The sequence below is a fragment of the Astatotilapia calliptera genome, chromosome 17, assembly GCF_900246225.1.
Source record: "Astatotilapia calliptera chromosome 17, fAstCal1.2, whole genome shotgun sequence".
Lineage (NCBI taxonomy): Eukaryota > Metazoa > Chordata > Actinopteri > Cichliformes > Cichlidae > Astatotilapia > Astatotilapia calliptera.
In genome coordinates this window covers 31,081,142-31,095,519 of record NC_039318.1, presented here as the reverse complement: position 1 = coordinate 31,095,519, position 14,378 = coordinate 31,081,142, and the positions used below count along the sequence as shown (strand labels likewise).

The 14,378-nt window shown below is 38.5% G+C and overlaps 2 protein-coding genes across 2 annotated transcripts in view; one reads left to right on the top strand and one right to left on the bottom strand.

The window, feature by feature from the left end:
* LOC113009667 (tetraspanin-8-like) overlaps positions 1-4,806 on the bottom strand; it is a 33,957-nt gene extending 29,151 nt beyond the window's left edge. The window contains exons 1-5 of the mRNA XM_026148124.1: positions 4,587-4,806; positions 3,870-3,935; positions 3,401-3,514; positions 3,180-3,254; positions 2,964-3,062 (exon numbers count right to left, since the gene is read on the bottom strand). Of these exons, the coding sequence (XP_026003909.1) occupies positions 2,964-3,062; positions 3,180-3,254; positions 3,401-3,514; positions 3,870-3,935; positions 4,587-4,667 (435 nt within the window). The 5' untranslated portion in view covers positions 4,668-4,806. The remainder of the gene's footprint in view (positions 1-2,963; positions 3,063-3,179; positions 3,255-3,400; positions 3,515-3,869; positions 3,936-4,586) is intronic.
* Positions 4,807-6,689: 1,883 nt separating this feature from the next.
* LOC113009794 (ras-related protein Rab-19-like) lies at positions 6,690-12,811 on the top strand. Its single transcript, XM_026148339.1, has 4 exons — positions 6,690-7,544; positions 9,623-9,806; positions 10,524-10,627; positions 10,711-12,811. Exons 1-4 carry the CDS (start codon positions 7,350-7,352, stop codon positions 10,900-10,902), a joined length of 675 nt encoding a protein of 224 aa, XP_026004124.1. The 5' UTR covers positions 6,690-7,349; the 3' UTR covers positions 10,903-12,811.
* Positions 12,812-14,378: the final 1,567 nt, after the last annotated feature.

Genomic DNA, 14,378 nt, shown 5'->3' with positions numbered 1-14,378 from the left:
GTAAGCCATTGTCGTCGTTTTTGTTAATCACCAGAAAATGTCCTACTTTATTTGCACATTTATTTAATTTTTACTGTGGATATATTGTTAGGAAATAATAATAAAAATAAATAAATAAAAATGAAAACAAAAATCTATCTATATTAGATAATGAAAAAACAGGAACGTTTCTGTCATTTAATTAAATCTACTGTATAACTTTACTTCTGGTGTAATATGAATGGCTGTAAGGGATTCCTTTATCAGGACAAGCTGTAAAGATTATGAAAATATATGTGAATGTGTAAAATTGATTCCGCCTTTACATTTTCCAAAGCTGTCGTCTGGGTCAGATTAAAGTGTTTTCTGGGCGATTCTGAAAGGTCAAATGCACTGCAACTTAAAAAGTTGCAGAAGCACACAAAATACATCAGAAAGAGAAAATAAAACACACAAAAGCACACATACAAAAAAGAAAACTCACAAAACATAACTGTTCCATGATTTGGGTGAGACATATTGTGAGGAGCAGGTCATAGGACAGTGAACTAACAGTAAAGGTTATACCAAACATGTATATACAGTTTTTAAAATGAACCATGCAGTTAAAAAACACATCACCTGCATCTTTTTCTTCCCCACTACACAGATAAATGCTCAGTTCTTTCAAGCGTGCCTGAGGGCAGTTCTTCACAGCTGCCACATTATTGTCTTTCTTTGTGTTTTGGTGTGTTTTTGCAACATTTTCCTATTTGCTGGTATTTTCTTAAGTTGCAGTCCAGAGCCTTATGTTTACACCTCTGTCATATGCCAACACTTTTTTTTCTTTGCAAAAGATTAAAAAAGACAACAACAAAAAACTTTAGAGATATTTACAGGCTCCATGCAACAATATATAATTAGAAAATATGCCACATGTCCTCCCTATCCTATTACCTTCAAGGGTGGCTGATATAATAAACCCTTCTCTCATTTCCTATATACAGTTCGTTATATTGTTATAAGTATTGTTATATACAAATACTGAAATATAATAATAATAATAATAGTAAATTAAACTTTTTGTTAATTCATTCAGCAAATTACTCATGTACTGTTACATGAGGCCAAAACTTTCGCAATACAATTTATTTGCTCTCCTTCCAGCTCGTGGTGACCACACTGAGCACACAGTGAAATCATTAACCTGAAGTGACTCTTTGTGACGTAACAGTGATATTTATAAATATTTCTCTTGAGGTTGTGGACCCTTGTTGTTTGTTGCCTATTCCATTATCATAATAATTTGAAATATGGTTTATTTAGTAGCGCTTCTGCTTCTCTGAGGAGGAATATCTTAATTTCTAAAGCATCTAAACACCAGTTAAGTGATGTTTAAAGAAAACAAGCATCAAGACTGATAATGGGTTTGAATATGGAAACATTGGGGTAAATACAAATGTTTGCAAATGTCCTTGAGACCACAGAAGAAGCTTGGCAGATGAAAAATGAATCAAAAAACTCAAGGGTACAGAGAGCCGGGGAACACTGGGAAGTGAACCAGCAAACAAAACAAAGTGATAGCAGGGGACACCACTGTAAGTCAGATGAGAAACGGCTGGGGAGTAATCATGAGGCCGTATGCCGAGGGATCACTCAGGTGATGTAGGTCAACAACAGATCTCTTAGTCACACCTAAGAGACGTACAATCCCACATCTCATGGTTAACCTGTATACTTACAACCAAATGTCATGATTCATAGATGGATGCACTTTGAGATGCAGATGTTGGACCTGCAGCAGCATTTTGGACCAAATTAGGTTAAATTACAACATGAAACTGCTCGCAACCCACCCATGTTGAGGCAGGAAGTTAGGAGTATCATTGCTGAGGATTTTCTGAGTGTCTGTGTCACAGATGAGAAAACATACACACACATACACACATTGGCCCTAACATGGGGGAAATAGTTATTTGATTCCCTGCTGAAATGATAGGTTTGCTCACTTACAAAGAAATAAACTGTTTAATATACAGTTTCGTTTTATTGGTGACAGACCAGAAAGCCAGAAAAAACACATTGCATAAAAGTTTTTAAGTGATTTGCATGTAAATGAGTGAAATAAGTATTTGATCGCCTCTAACCCAGCCAGAATTCTGGTTCGCACAGACTTGCTGTTTCACAATCGATCAATCGATTGCAGATACTCCTGATCTCAAAGTTATGTGTGTAAATCCCAGCTGTCCACAGAATCCATTTCTTGCATTCCAACCTCTCCACTACCGTGGGAAACACCAAAGAGCTTGCAAAGGATGTCAGAGACAAGATTGTAGACCTGCACAGACTCAACGAACACCTTCCCAAAGTTAGGCACAGAGTTGGTGAACATTATGCTTTGTGGGTGTTTTTCTGCTAAGGGTACAGGATGGCTTCACCGCGCTGAGGGGTCAACAGATGGGGCAGTGTACCGTTGAATGTACGTCTTCCGTTAGACAGACAGAACACAGTAGATGCATCATGGATGGATCTTCCAGCATGACAATGACCCAAAACATGCTAAGACGAATCAAAGGAGTGCATAAAGAAGAAGCTCATTAATGCCTACCCAGTTTCCAAATCTCAGTCCTATAGAAAAAATGTCAAAGGAGCTGAAGGAGCAGAAGCTTCTCTTTACAGTTTCTGTAAAGAGAAGTGGGTCAAACCCCCTCCTTAGATGTGTGCAAACCTGGTGACCAACTACAAGAAACATCTTATTACTGTGCTTGCCAACAACGGCTTCACCACCAAGTCAATGACATGCAAATCAAGTTATCACTTTTATGTAAAATGAAACTATCATCAAAATCAGTTCAATTCGATTTTATTTATATAGTGCCAACAACAACAACAACAGTTGCCTCAAGGTACTAATTAGAAGGCTGTCCATTTGTATGGACAAACTTACAAATTCAGCAGGGGATCAAATAATCATTTCCCCCACTGTATAAGTAACTTCTGCTTACTTCTTGCTGAATATGATACAGCCATGTCTTGTTGGCTTGGCTTGTTGTAGTGAGTGGCATCATGGACAGCAGCTTGGACTCTTCATTGACCACACGTTTCTGAGGAGAAAGAAATCAACATTAAAATCTTCTCTTAGCATATTAAGACCACAGCAAAAGCTTTTTTTAGCAGCTTTAGGTGACATTTTACTGCAGGGCCTTCACGTAATGTCATACCTCATAAATATCTTGGTAACTTAGTGCTGCTTTAACAATTATTGTTTGACTGGCTGCTGCCATCCCAGCTGCATACTGCACACAAACAAAATCAGTGAAAGTTTTAGTGACAAAGAAATCAAATGAACGAAATCGAAAACAAGAATAATGAATGAGTCGAGCTTTGTTATTTGACATAGATTTGACCCACATGCGCAGCAGCAACACAAACACACTTTTACCAGAATAAAACACCATCTCTTTTCTTTGAAGGCTCCGAACACGCCGAGCACCGAGAGCAGCAGGCAGCCAATCTCTATCACGTACAACATCACTACGGAAACAGTAGACACCATCTGAAGAGGAAAAACCACAATGGTGTTAAAATGATACACCGACTGGACTTGTCAGTTTTGATGAATAAGCCTTGAATCAAACATTTGTGAAAGATTTCACCCGACCTGAATTTCGCTTACACTTAACATTCACTTTTAAGGTTTGTTTGAGGTTAACAGTCATGCTTGCATTCAGAAGATGTGCACTGAGCATGATGATTATTCACTGTCTTCCTCAAGGACACTGATGAGACCCCTAGTATAAATCCCCAGTTGTCTCCACTGAAGCCTGACAAGCATTATTGCCACCTTCAATAAATGCACACATCTGAAACTATTTTTTCCAAACCCCAAAACCATGAGAAGTCGGTCTTACTTTTCCAGTTTGTAAGATATCTCGATGATAAGCCACTGTCATTGTCAGCAAGAAGAAGCACAGCGCCTTTGGAGAGGAAGAACGCAAACATGTGTTAAGTGTGCAAACAGCTTTGAGTTAAGAGGATGTCACAATGAAATAAATATTTGAGGTTAATGATAGGTCTGCTTGTTTTGCAGCTCGGGGAATGTGGAACTGCAAAGATTCTCAGTTTAGGGCTTAAATCATGGGTGTCACTTCTTAAAGGAGCAGCAGCTCCTTTGAGTGCAGATGGAAGGCAGAAGTACTGAACAGCAAGGTAACAGCACAGCAAAACAGAAGGCCTTTACATGTGACTCAGCTGGGAAAACACAGAACACTGTAAACATTACCAATGTGAGAATACTGCATATGTGATTTGAAGGGAAGATGCTGGGGTGAAGATGGACGGAAAAGGATGGGTGTCCTTATATTAAGGCAGAAATTCATCACAATGGCAATTTCACCCCCATTTCTGATGACTTCTTAGTGTATAACCTTAAAAACACATTGGAAGAACCATACAGCAAACACTGCAGTACACTACACGCGATACGCGTGGTATACAGACAAAACAGCATTGTTTGGTTTAGATTAATTGATCTGAGTGGGAACACGACAACAAATGAACTACTTAACCTTATAAAAAGATATCAAACAGGCCCCTGGGCTTTAAATGCATTGATTTAAAATTCCTACCATATGGACTGAATTTGCAAAAATAAACGGCCTTTTCAAGCTCGTTTTATCCGCCACCACGACCACCGCGCTCCGCTGCATTCTGCTGCTGCTCCCCCGGGCTTTAAAACGCCCTTTTACATGGAGAAAACGTTACGGATGTAGACCTGGGACCGTAGCAGTCAGGGCATCTGTCTGCTGTATCCGCACAGGACGTCACTGTGATGTGCTGGATGAGGAGTCTGTGCCGCTTTCAGGTGCATTCGGAAATATTGCAATCCGGGAGTAATGCTTAGCTTAACCGCGGTTAAAGGCAGTGGCTCTTGCCACATGGCCACAGCTAGCATCGAGGAAGCGCTCGTATCCTCTGAACAAAACTCAGTAAGACAGGCTAATTTATTCGAGCCGCCAAATGTTAATCTGTGCATGTCTAACTACAATGTGCCAGGTTTGCTGAATCCATACAAGCATACAAATGTATATATTTGTATGCCTATTTTACATTATATATAATGTAAAACAAAAATGCTGTATTTCACCTAAAAAAATGACAAAACGAAAGTACACCCTCTATCACTTCTAAGGTTTTATGTGTTAGGATACAATTCAAAGTTATGTGGTCCTTAAATGGTCATTTTTTGTGGTCTTTAATTATGAAAATACAGTCTGAGATGAACTGTGACACATGGCATTACACCATGTCATTATTTATTGAACAAAAATGAAAGTAAATTGCAGATGCAGTTTTTGAAAGTACACATTTTGAGTACGCCTGTGGGCTTATTTTGCAGCCACAGAACTCCTCTGTGCATCTCAGTGTTCTACAGTCAGATGTGAGGACATCCATCTGATGGCTAAAGCTTGGCTGAAAAGGGGTCATGCGTCATGACCATGAGGTGATAGATCTTTTAGAGCGGTGGCCCCCAGGTTGTGGAACGCTCTCCCTCCATCATTACGTTGCCTTGATTGTATTTATTCTTTTAAAAAGCAGCTTAAGACTCATTTATTTAGATTTTAATTAGATTTGTGCTGTATGTTTGTTTATTAATGTATTTTATGTATTCCTGTTTTATATTACTGCGAAGCACTTTGTGGTTTTTATCCTGTGAAAAGTGCTATATAAATAAATTGATTTGATTTGATTTGATGATTCCAAGCACAGCATCAAATCTACAACAGAATGGCTGAAAAGGGTGCTGCAATGTCCCAGTCGAAGTCAAAACTTCTACCTCAACCTCTCTTAAGGCAAGACCTTAAGAGAGCTGTGCATAAATTAGCGAACTGAAACTTATACAGTAAAAAGAATTGGGACAAAGGCTGACGATGTCACAGTAATAGCTACTAAAGTTGGTGCTTCAAGCTACTGAATAATTGAATTTTCTCCGTTTTTCACACATTTCTTTGATTTTTGTGTAGTTTTTCCTAAAAATGTTTTAGAAACTAGTAAGGCCGAAATTTTTACTATGTTCTAATATGCAAAATTTTAAAAGTGACTTAAAAGAGTGCACTTTCTCTTTCCCATCAGAATAGAATAGAATAGAATAGAATTCAACTTTATTGTCATTGCACATGCACAGGTACAGGGCAACGAAATGCAGTTTGCATCCATCCAGAAGTGCTTTAGTGATATAGATATATTACAATATATATTAGCAATAATATAGATATGTAAGTATATTACAGAAATGGGTCTATTATGTTATAATGTACACAGTATGAGGTATGTTGTGAATATTCTATAACTATAAGTATGTACAGGCTGTAGTGAGTACAAGCTATGTACAGGCTATGAACAGGATATAAATATGAAAAACCTATGCACCTAAAATGTAAATAGCTTTGAGTTCAAGTATAATACTTAAAGAAATATGCTTAGTTTCAATAATGTAATATTCTCTGATTTTCAGCAGACATATTGTGTGTGTAGGTGGTCAACAGACTCCATTTCCCAGGATCCAACAATGATGCTGGGCTGGGTTACTTGCGAAAAGCAGGTAGAGCAGGTTTCTATTGTTACGACAGGTGCTCTAAACAGCGAAAAAGAAAACAGGAAGAACTGGTGAGGGAAGAAAATAAAAGGGAGGGAGAGAGTCAGGTGGAGGAAAGTGACACGTGTGTGAAAGAGCAGCAGGTGGATTAGACAACCTGGATTACGGACACACATCTTTAAAAATTCTTATTTTGAGGAAGCTCTCCTTTGCTGCGACAGCCAGAACCTGTGCAAAGGGGCAACAGGCCGTGTGCTGTTTTTTGCTGGGGGCTAAAAAGTGGGTCAACAACTGAGAAGTTGCTGAAAAGAAAAGCAGAACTCAGACGGTTTTGTTTGAAAGAACACAAGAGGGGCAGACTGAACTAAAAACAGAAGACATGCAGACTTATTAGGAAATTTTTTTGAATGACTGGATGGATTGTCTGAAGCTTTTTTAACCTTTGAACTGCTCTCTATCTTGACAAACCTTCCACCAGCCTTAAACTGGTTTTGCAGGCCATATTTACCTAAACCTACTCTGCTGATGGAAATCTAGCCTGCTTACCAACTGTAGATTTTGTTAGAAGAAGAAGGAGCCAGGGCATTTTTTCAGTTGTTCCCTGTTGAAACTTTGAACACACCACAAGTTTGATATCCATATTCCTTCTTGTGACTGAGTCTTGATTCAAATTCAAAGATAACCCAGCGTCTCTTACCCTCAAAGAAAACCCATTCCTAGCGATCTACATTACTGGAGGGATCATTTCCTTCCATTTATTCCCAGGAAAAGACACACATTCCACTGTGACTTCATCATGGAGATGCCAGCACCTGAACATGATGATACTTTTGACTTCCTGTTTAAGTTAATCCTTATTGGAGACTCAAACGTGGGGAAGACCTGCGTGATTCAGAATTTCAAGTCTGGGATTTTCTCAGAGAAACAGCAGAACACCATCGGAGTAGATTTCACTGTACGGACACTGAACATTGAGGGGAAGAAGGTGAAGGTGAGTTCCCCGTAATGTGCGTGTCTGTGCGTGTGTGTGTGAAAGGCAGTTGGTAGCGTTTGTGGGAGAGAGTTTGGGTTTTTCCTTTTCTGAGGCTTGAGTTAGGCTAAAAAAAAAAAAATCCAAGTTAAGTTTCTGGCTTACTAGTTAATGTACTAGTTAATACATCTATTTTAAGTCACTTTAGCCGGTCCATATGCTGTTGATTAGATTAAATATATCATTTAGGACAGGTCTGCTCATGTCATGAGGAGTGAGGAACCTGGATGAATGGAACAATAGTTCTTTTAAATGTGCAGATGTGATGAACTTCTCTCATTTTCTCAGTAAATGATATAACAATGGGGAGTCGTTCGGTTACAGTGCGAGTTACTGTATGCTGAGTTGTAAACGGGTCACGCCAGCCACTCACACGAAGGACCTGTAGTTCAGGTTTCTCTGCTTGACCTTTTGTATGAGTAAAAATAAACTTCTCTGTGCTGTCATTACACACAAAAAAAGGAACTAATTGTTTGGGTGGATCATGATTGCTGTGATATACTTCTGGTCTGAATGCCTACTTGGATAAATACATCTAGCTCCTTATTCATACAGTTAAGTCGTGGCTTGTGTATAATACATGTTCATTCACTATCTGCACTGATCAGTAAACACAGACATGGTAGTGTGGCTTTTTAATGCCTCCTTTTTGTTCCCCTAATTTCTAACTTCATCAATCACAGGGGAAGAAACAGTATGTCATTCAAGACAAACACACAAATACAGTAACTGCAGTGTTTGGTGGGCAAACAGATGGTTGCATGATATAAATTCATGGCATGCATTCTCTCCTTAACTAATAGATCATCTTTTTAAAGCTAGGGGAAATATTACAACTATCCGTGCGTTAGTATAGCAATGATGTGAACTATTTCTAAAAAAAAAAAAAGCACGCAAAGGGAAGTAGTCCAACTTCAAATGGCGAGTTTTAACTGTGGATGTTTAAAGATTCTGTGTTAACTGGTATCATTTCAGCTGCATTGAATCTTCTGAAAACTTTCTATTTTTCACTTTAGCCTGTCTGTTTTTAAGCATCGGCAAATCACAGTGTAGGATCATCTTAAAGATTCAATCAATTCATGGTAAAATGGTAAATGGCCTGTATTTTTATAGCGCTTTACTAGTCCCTAAGGACCCCAAAGCGCTTTACATATCCAGTCATCCACCCATTCACACACACATTCACACACTGGTGATGTAATTCATAAGTAGTCTTACAACACCATCTAATTTTGCAAGCCTGAGACCTCATAATTCAGACTATTGGTATTAAAAATATCTGGATATCTTGGTGATCAGAAGTTATATCACAGTCGTATGGACCAATAGGAACTTAAAATTAATTTCTTATAAATTATTTTGTTGGGTTCTTCTGTTATTGAAATGATAGACTTTTCGTATGATGTTCATTAAGGCAGAAAAGCAGGTATTTGAAAGCCCCTACAAAGAGTTACTTAGTCACAAAATGAGGCCGTTCACATCGACATAAAAGAGTCATTAGCCTGTTTTAAAGGCATTGCAGATTTATATTGATCAGCATCATATGCATGTAGAAGTCTATGCTCAAAAAAGATCTGAGCATATGTCTATAATCTGCATTAGGTGTAACCATCACAAAGCATTAAAACAAATGGGGTGGGGTTGGTGAGTCTCGTTTGTTACTATGACAGTTGTTACCACACTAACAAGGTCTGTCTGGTCCTCGGGGACTGTTATTCAGGGGAAGACTAATGAGTGCTCAACTGTGTGAGCATTTATGTGTGTAGGTGGGTGGTCCAGATAGCACTCGTGTTGCGGGGCACTCCATATCACATTTTGAAAGATTAACATCTGTATCCACTGAGCTGCCTTGCACTAGGTGGAAATTTTCATGTTCCAAAATCCTGATATCTTTATTTGGAGTAAGTACTTCACTGATACAGAGCACTGAGAACAAAAACCTTAATCCAGAAATGATTGTCTCAATATAGTAATAATACTCTTTACTTTACTATGATACCATCCTCCTGTAATTTCTTAAATATGATTTATTGTTGCAGATGCAAGTATGGGACACAGCAGGTCAGGAAAGATTTCGTACGATCACCCAGAGCTACTACCGCAGCGCTCACGGCGCGGTGATTGCCTATGACATCACACGGCGTTCAACTTTTGACTCGGTGAAGCACTGGATAGAAGAGGTGGAGCTATATGGAGCAGCCAATGTGGTTCTCGTCCTCATAGGTGAGTGCTGATAGGACTGATAACGACTGAAAGCATTAAGGAAATGAAGATTTCTTGGTATGCTGTTAGCCCTAAAGAATACTGGGAATTTGATTACAATAGCCTTTAAATGAGAAAAAGCCTCTTCTCCTGGCAGTTTTTACACAGATTACTGTGAAAACGTTCTCCTGTGATGTGGCTAAGGAGTTCGAAAGGCTTGTTCACACAGATGTTCAGTGGTTGAATCATGAATGTCTTTCCCAATTCCCCCCCAAAACTGGTGTGATGCATCAGTCATTGTGTAAATAAGTGAATGCTGCTTGGTGAGTAGGATGCTTTGACTGAAGAAATGCACTTTTGTTTTTAAGTGAAAATGATACCAAGCTCAACTAAATAAAGAAATATTGTAGTTAGCATGGCCTGCTTATGCAAAATATACGGTACAATTGTATCATTTTCAACTGTTCCTGCGATCTGCAAGCCACTTTGCAACCCAGCCACCTCTGTTTTTGTTCTTTCTAACTTAATGCCCTATCTTTAGTCAATTAAGCTTGATTTGTGTCTTGGGAGTCTTGCTGCTGCTTACTACATTTTAAAATTAACATGTGTTACTGCTCACAGTACTGTATGGACACGAGTAGAGTTTGACTTTATTATGTAAATTAGGTGCAAGGTAATATTAACAGAACCTGTGTCACTGTGTGTACATCACTTAGCTTCTTTATTCTCTCCATTTAGGTAATAAATGTGACCTGGAGCAGGAACGGGAGGTTCAGTTTCAAGAAGCCTGCAATCTGGCAAAACAAAAAGGCATTTTGGCTGCACTAGAAACATCTGCAAAGGTAATACACGCATATAATAAATAGATGGGACCATTTAATGCTGATGATACTTGTTATATAGAGCTTTTTTTATATTTTTCTAGGATAGTCAGCATGTGGACGAAGCCTTCATGCTGATGGCCAGAGAGCTGCTGTCTCGTAACGGCCTTAACGTGCAGCCTGAAGACTCCGAGAGCAAGGACACGCCTCGAGTTCTGCTGCGAGCCAACTCTCGGCCAATCAATGGCACCATAAGTGCCAACACACACACACCAGAAAAAAAATCGTGTTGCTGATACAAATGCAGACAGGACAAGAAAAGGGACCGACGTTGGATGTTGGCAGCAAGAGAAAGATGGAGCTGAAGAACTGAAGGAGATACATCACTGTGGGAATAAGGGCGAGCACAGGCTCAAGAACATTCAACAATATATGCATCGAGGGGATTCAGGCAATTATCAGAAAATAATTGCCTTAAAAAAACAAGCAAGAAAACAACCAGTGTACTTTTTTTGTGACTTACCTGACCTGAAAAATAGTTGACCAGTCTTTTCATTTAGAGAATAACAGAGTGGTGATGGGAGTAATCAGTGTTGTGGGAAAGTTCCAGTAAACGTTTCTCATTCATGTCAAGCATTACTTGGACTGCTTTTGTCTCCCATTTAATACCATTTTATTTCCACAAGATGTCATGAGGCTACTTAAAATGAATCCAGCAATTCATTTATAAACTGAAGAGCTATTATGGCTGTTTTTACAAGTTACAATCACACCTACTGGGAACAAATGTGCAATCAGTTAAACACAAAAAAGTCCCAATTTTCTTTCTTACTTTCTTTTTTTTTGTTGTTGAAGTTTTTTCTTTGTGCCTTTATAGAGCTTTTGAAAAGCCAGTGAAAGACAATTAGATGTTGTTACTAAATGCTTTCAGAGGACTGAGTATTTCACCCAAGTGACCTCTTGTGTTGTCTCTGTAATGAGCTGTGATCCTCTGCTGCTGCAGTGTGTTTGAAAAAGTCCAGAGGGGGGTCTGCTATGAGCCAAATCACTGTGAATAATGTCATTTTTAAGCCCTTGTTTTTTTCTAAGATACAAAAGATACACGGATAATGATATCTTACATGCTTAAAAATGTCTGTGAGAGGTTGCACTTTGTTGTGCTTTAATGCTTGTGAACAAAATGAAACTGCCTTTAATGCACCATGGTCTGCACTTGTGAAATTTTCTGAAGGTTGGGGTTTTTTTTCCAACATATGTCCTTATTTTTAGTGTGTTAATGAGGGGGATCCTGAGACTAAGAAGGCCACATTCACCAGAAATTAATATAGTTCACAGTTCATACAGTAATTCATACTTGCTTTTAAGTTCCCAGCCGATTATAGGGGAACTTTCCTGAGAAGGGCTGGGCTGATGAGTACTGAATGGGTGCCTTCCTTATGAGTTAACACAAGATGGCACTGTGCTGTTACACATTGTGCATGAGGTAGGCTGATTGTTTATTGACTTAAAGACTAAGGTTATTTGGAACATCTGTCAGGGCACTAAAAACAATTAACCAAGTTTATATGAAAACCAGGAGGCAGGAAAAAGTCTCATTAGCCTAAAGGCAGAACCACGCCAAGACTACTTCCTCTAAACATAGCTGACAGGGTCAAAACCAGGATGCAAAGTTGGCAGACCTCACTGAAACACCAGCCTTGAAGCAATGTAACAAATGCTATGCTGATCATCAGTGTTTGTTGTTTTGGTTATCCAGTGCTTAAAAAGACCATCCAGGTGTAGCCTGGTCCCTTATCAGTAACATTGTGCTGCATCTGACAAGCAACAAATTATAAATACATGTGAGTTTTGTATTTTTTTTCTCCTTGATCCAGTCTGTGAGTTATTCTTTAAGAATGAATTATTGCTTGGATTATCATTTCTTTGCACGCAGTCTGGTTTAAAAGCAGTTAGATTGCCATCATCGGTGCTCACTTCCTTTCCTTTTAGTCAGTTTTGTCTGATTAGTTAGCTTAATCTTTGTCATCTGTAATGTAAAGGGCTGTTATGTCATTATGGTTTAACTGACTCTGCTGTTTGTTCCAGACTCCTTTTTATGTTATACACAGTACTGCGCAAAAGTCTTGAGCCACTCATCAATTCCTTATATTTTGTCTCAAAGGAACCAGACTTTTAAAAGCCATATTTTAAAGTGGTACTTTTTCACTCATTTTCAATCCAGTCCTTGTTTCTCACCAGAAAAGTGTTTGTTTGTTTTTTATGTCAAACTATTTAACACAGACCTATGAATCATTCAAGCTTAAAAAGGCATCTAGGTTTAAGGGCAAACCAGTGTTGTGTCTATGTGCAACAGACAACTTAGCAAAGAACAACTTTTTAAATTATATATCTTTACTTCATTTTGTTACTAGCTGGCTTTATCACAAACACATTTGTTTCCATTTCTTTGGGTGAATCCAGGAAAAAAAAATCCAACAATAACACAGATCAACAGTCATAAAATTGTAATTTTGCAATAATAAGGTGATTCCCAAAGCCAAAAACCATGAAATTAGACAACTGGAGGAGAAAAGAAGTGGTAGGTGTATAAAACTATCCACAACAGATGAACAGTATCTGACAGCCATGCCTTTAAGAAATAAAGTCCAGTCCAGTAAAGACCTAACAAGGGACCTGAGAGATGGATCTGGACCTTCAGTTGATCCATCTGCTTTTCACTGAAGCCTCAGTTCACATAGTCTAGGTGGAAGGATGACTGTCAAGAATCCTTTCTTAGGAAAGGGAAACGGGAAGAAAAAGCTGAGGTATGCCAAATTACACAAGCACTGAACTGAAGTTCACTGGAAACAGATCTTATGGAGGGATAAATCCAAATTTGTAATTTCTGCCTGAAATAATCACTATACACAGAGAAATTAAGGAAAGGGGTGTCTACAGCCATCTATAAAACACTCTGGAGGCTCTGTGATGGTTTGGGGCTGCATTTCAGTGGTATAGGAGATCTTGCCTAAATTGATGGAATTATGAATTCAAGAATTTTTCCTATAAGAGTTCAGGGTGTGTTGAAGAATAACAGTGGTCACACCAAATACTGACTTTAAAGCTTGCTAGACTTCAGCAAACACACATTTCCCATTTTCCTAGACTATTGCACAGCATTGTTTCCATGCTACCTGCTCCATTCTCTCAAGTTTTGACCCTGTTTTATTTTTTCCTTCCTCTATTTTCTAATGGCCTTTAATTGTGTTCTTTTATGTTTTACAGCCCTTTAATGGATAATTTAACATCTGGCCCAGGAACAGCAACTCAAAATGAGCCATTTGGCAAAAAAATAGCACATTTATACTAATGGTGATTAATGTGCCTTGTCCTTGAAAAAAAACAAACAAACATTAAATTGTATTAGGTTCGTCTTGGGACTCATTATGTTATGTATTTAAGAAAAAAAACATTATAAATTTAAGCTTCTTGGGTACCTTTTAAATTGATCAGTATTACATTGTATGGATAATTTTTCATTGCTTGGGAGTCTCCGGTGGCGATCAGTAAACAGCAAGAACCTTCTTATCGTGTTGGGAGTTTCTATGTGGTGTTTAGATACCCTTCTCTGTGCCTGTGCCTGAAATAGGCTCCAGCACCCCCCCCCCCCCCACCATAAGCAGCTAATGATATGGAATATGGAACACTTTAGCAATAATCATTTGTGGTCCTTGACACATTACCTGCAATGTATCTGGAAATTTTCGATCACATAGTAAAACACATTTTCAGA

Excerpts from the sequence above, each read along its gene's own strand:
- LOC113009794 (XM_026148339.1), top strand. The coding sequence starts at position 7,350 with ATGGAGATGCCAGCACCTGAACATGATGATACTTTTGACTTCCTGTTT. Across the intron at positions 7,545-9,622 it reads TTGAGGGGAAGAAGGTGAAG|ATGCAAGTATGGGACACAGC; the intron begins GTGAGTTCCCCG and ends TTATTGTTGCAG. Across the intron at positions 9,807-10,523 it reads TGTGGTTCTCGTCCTCATAG|GTAATAAATGTGACCTGGAG; the intron begins GTGAGTGCTGAT and ends CTCTCCATTTAG.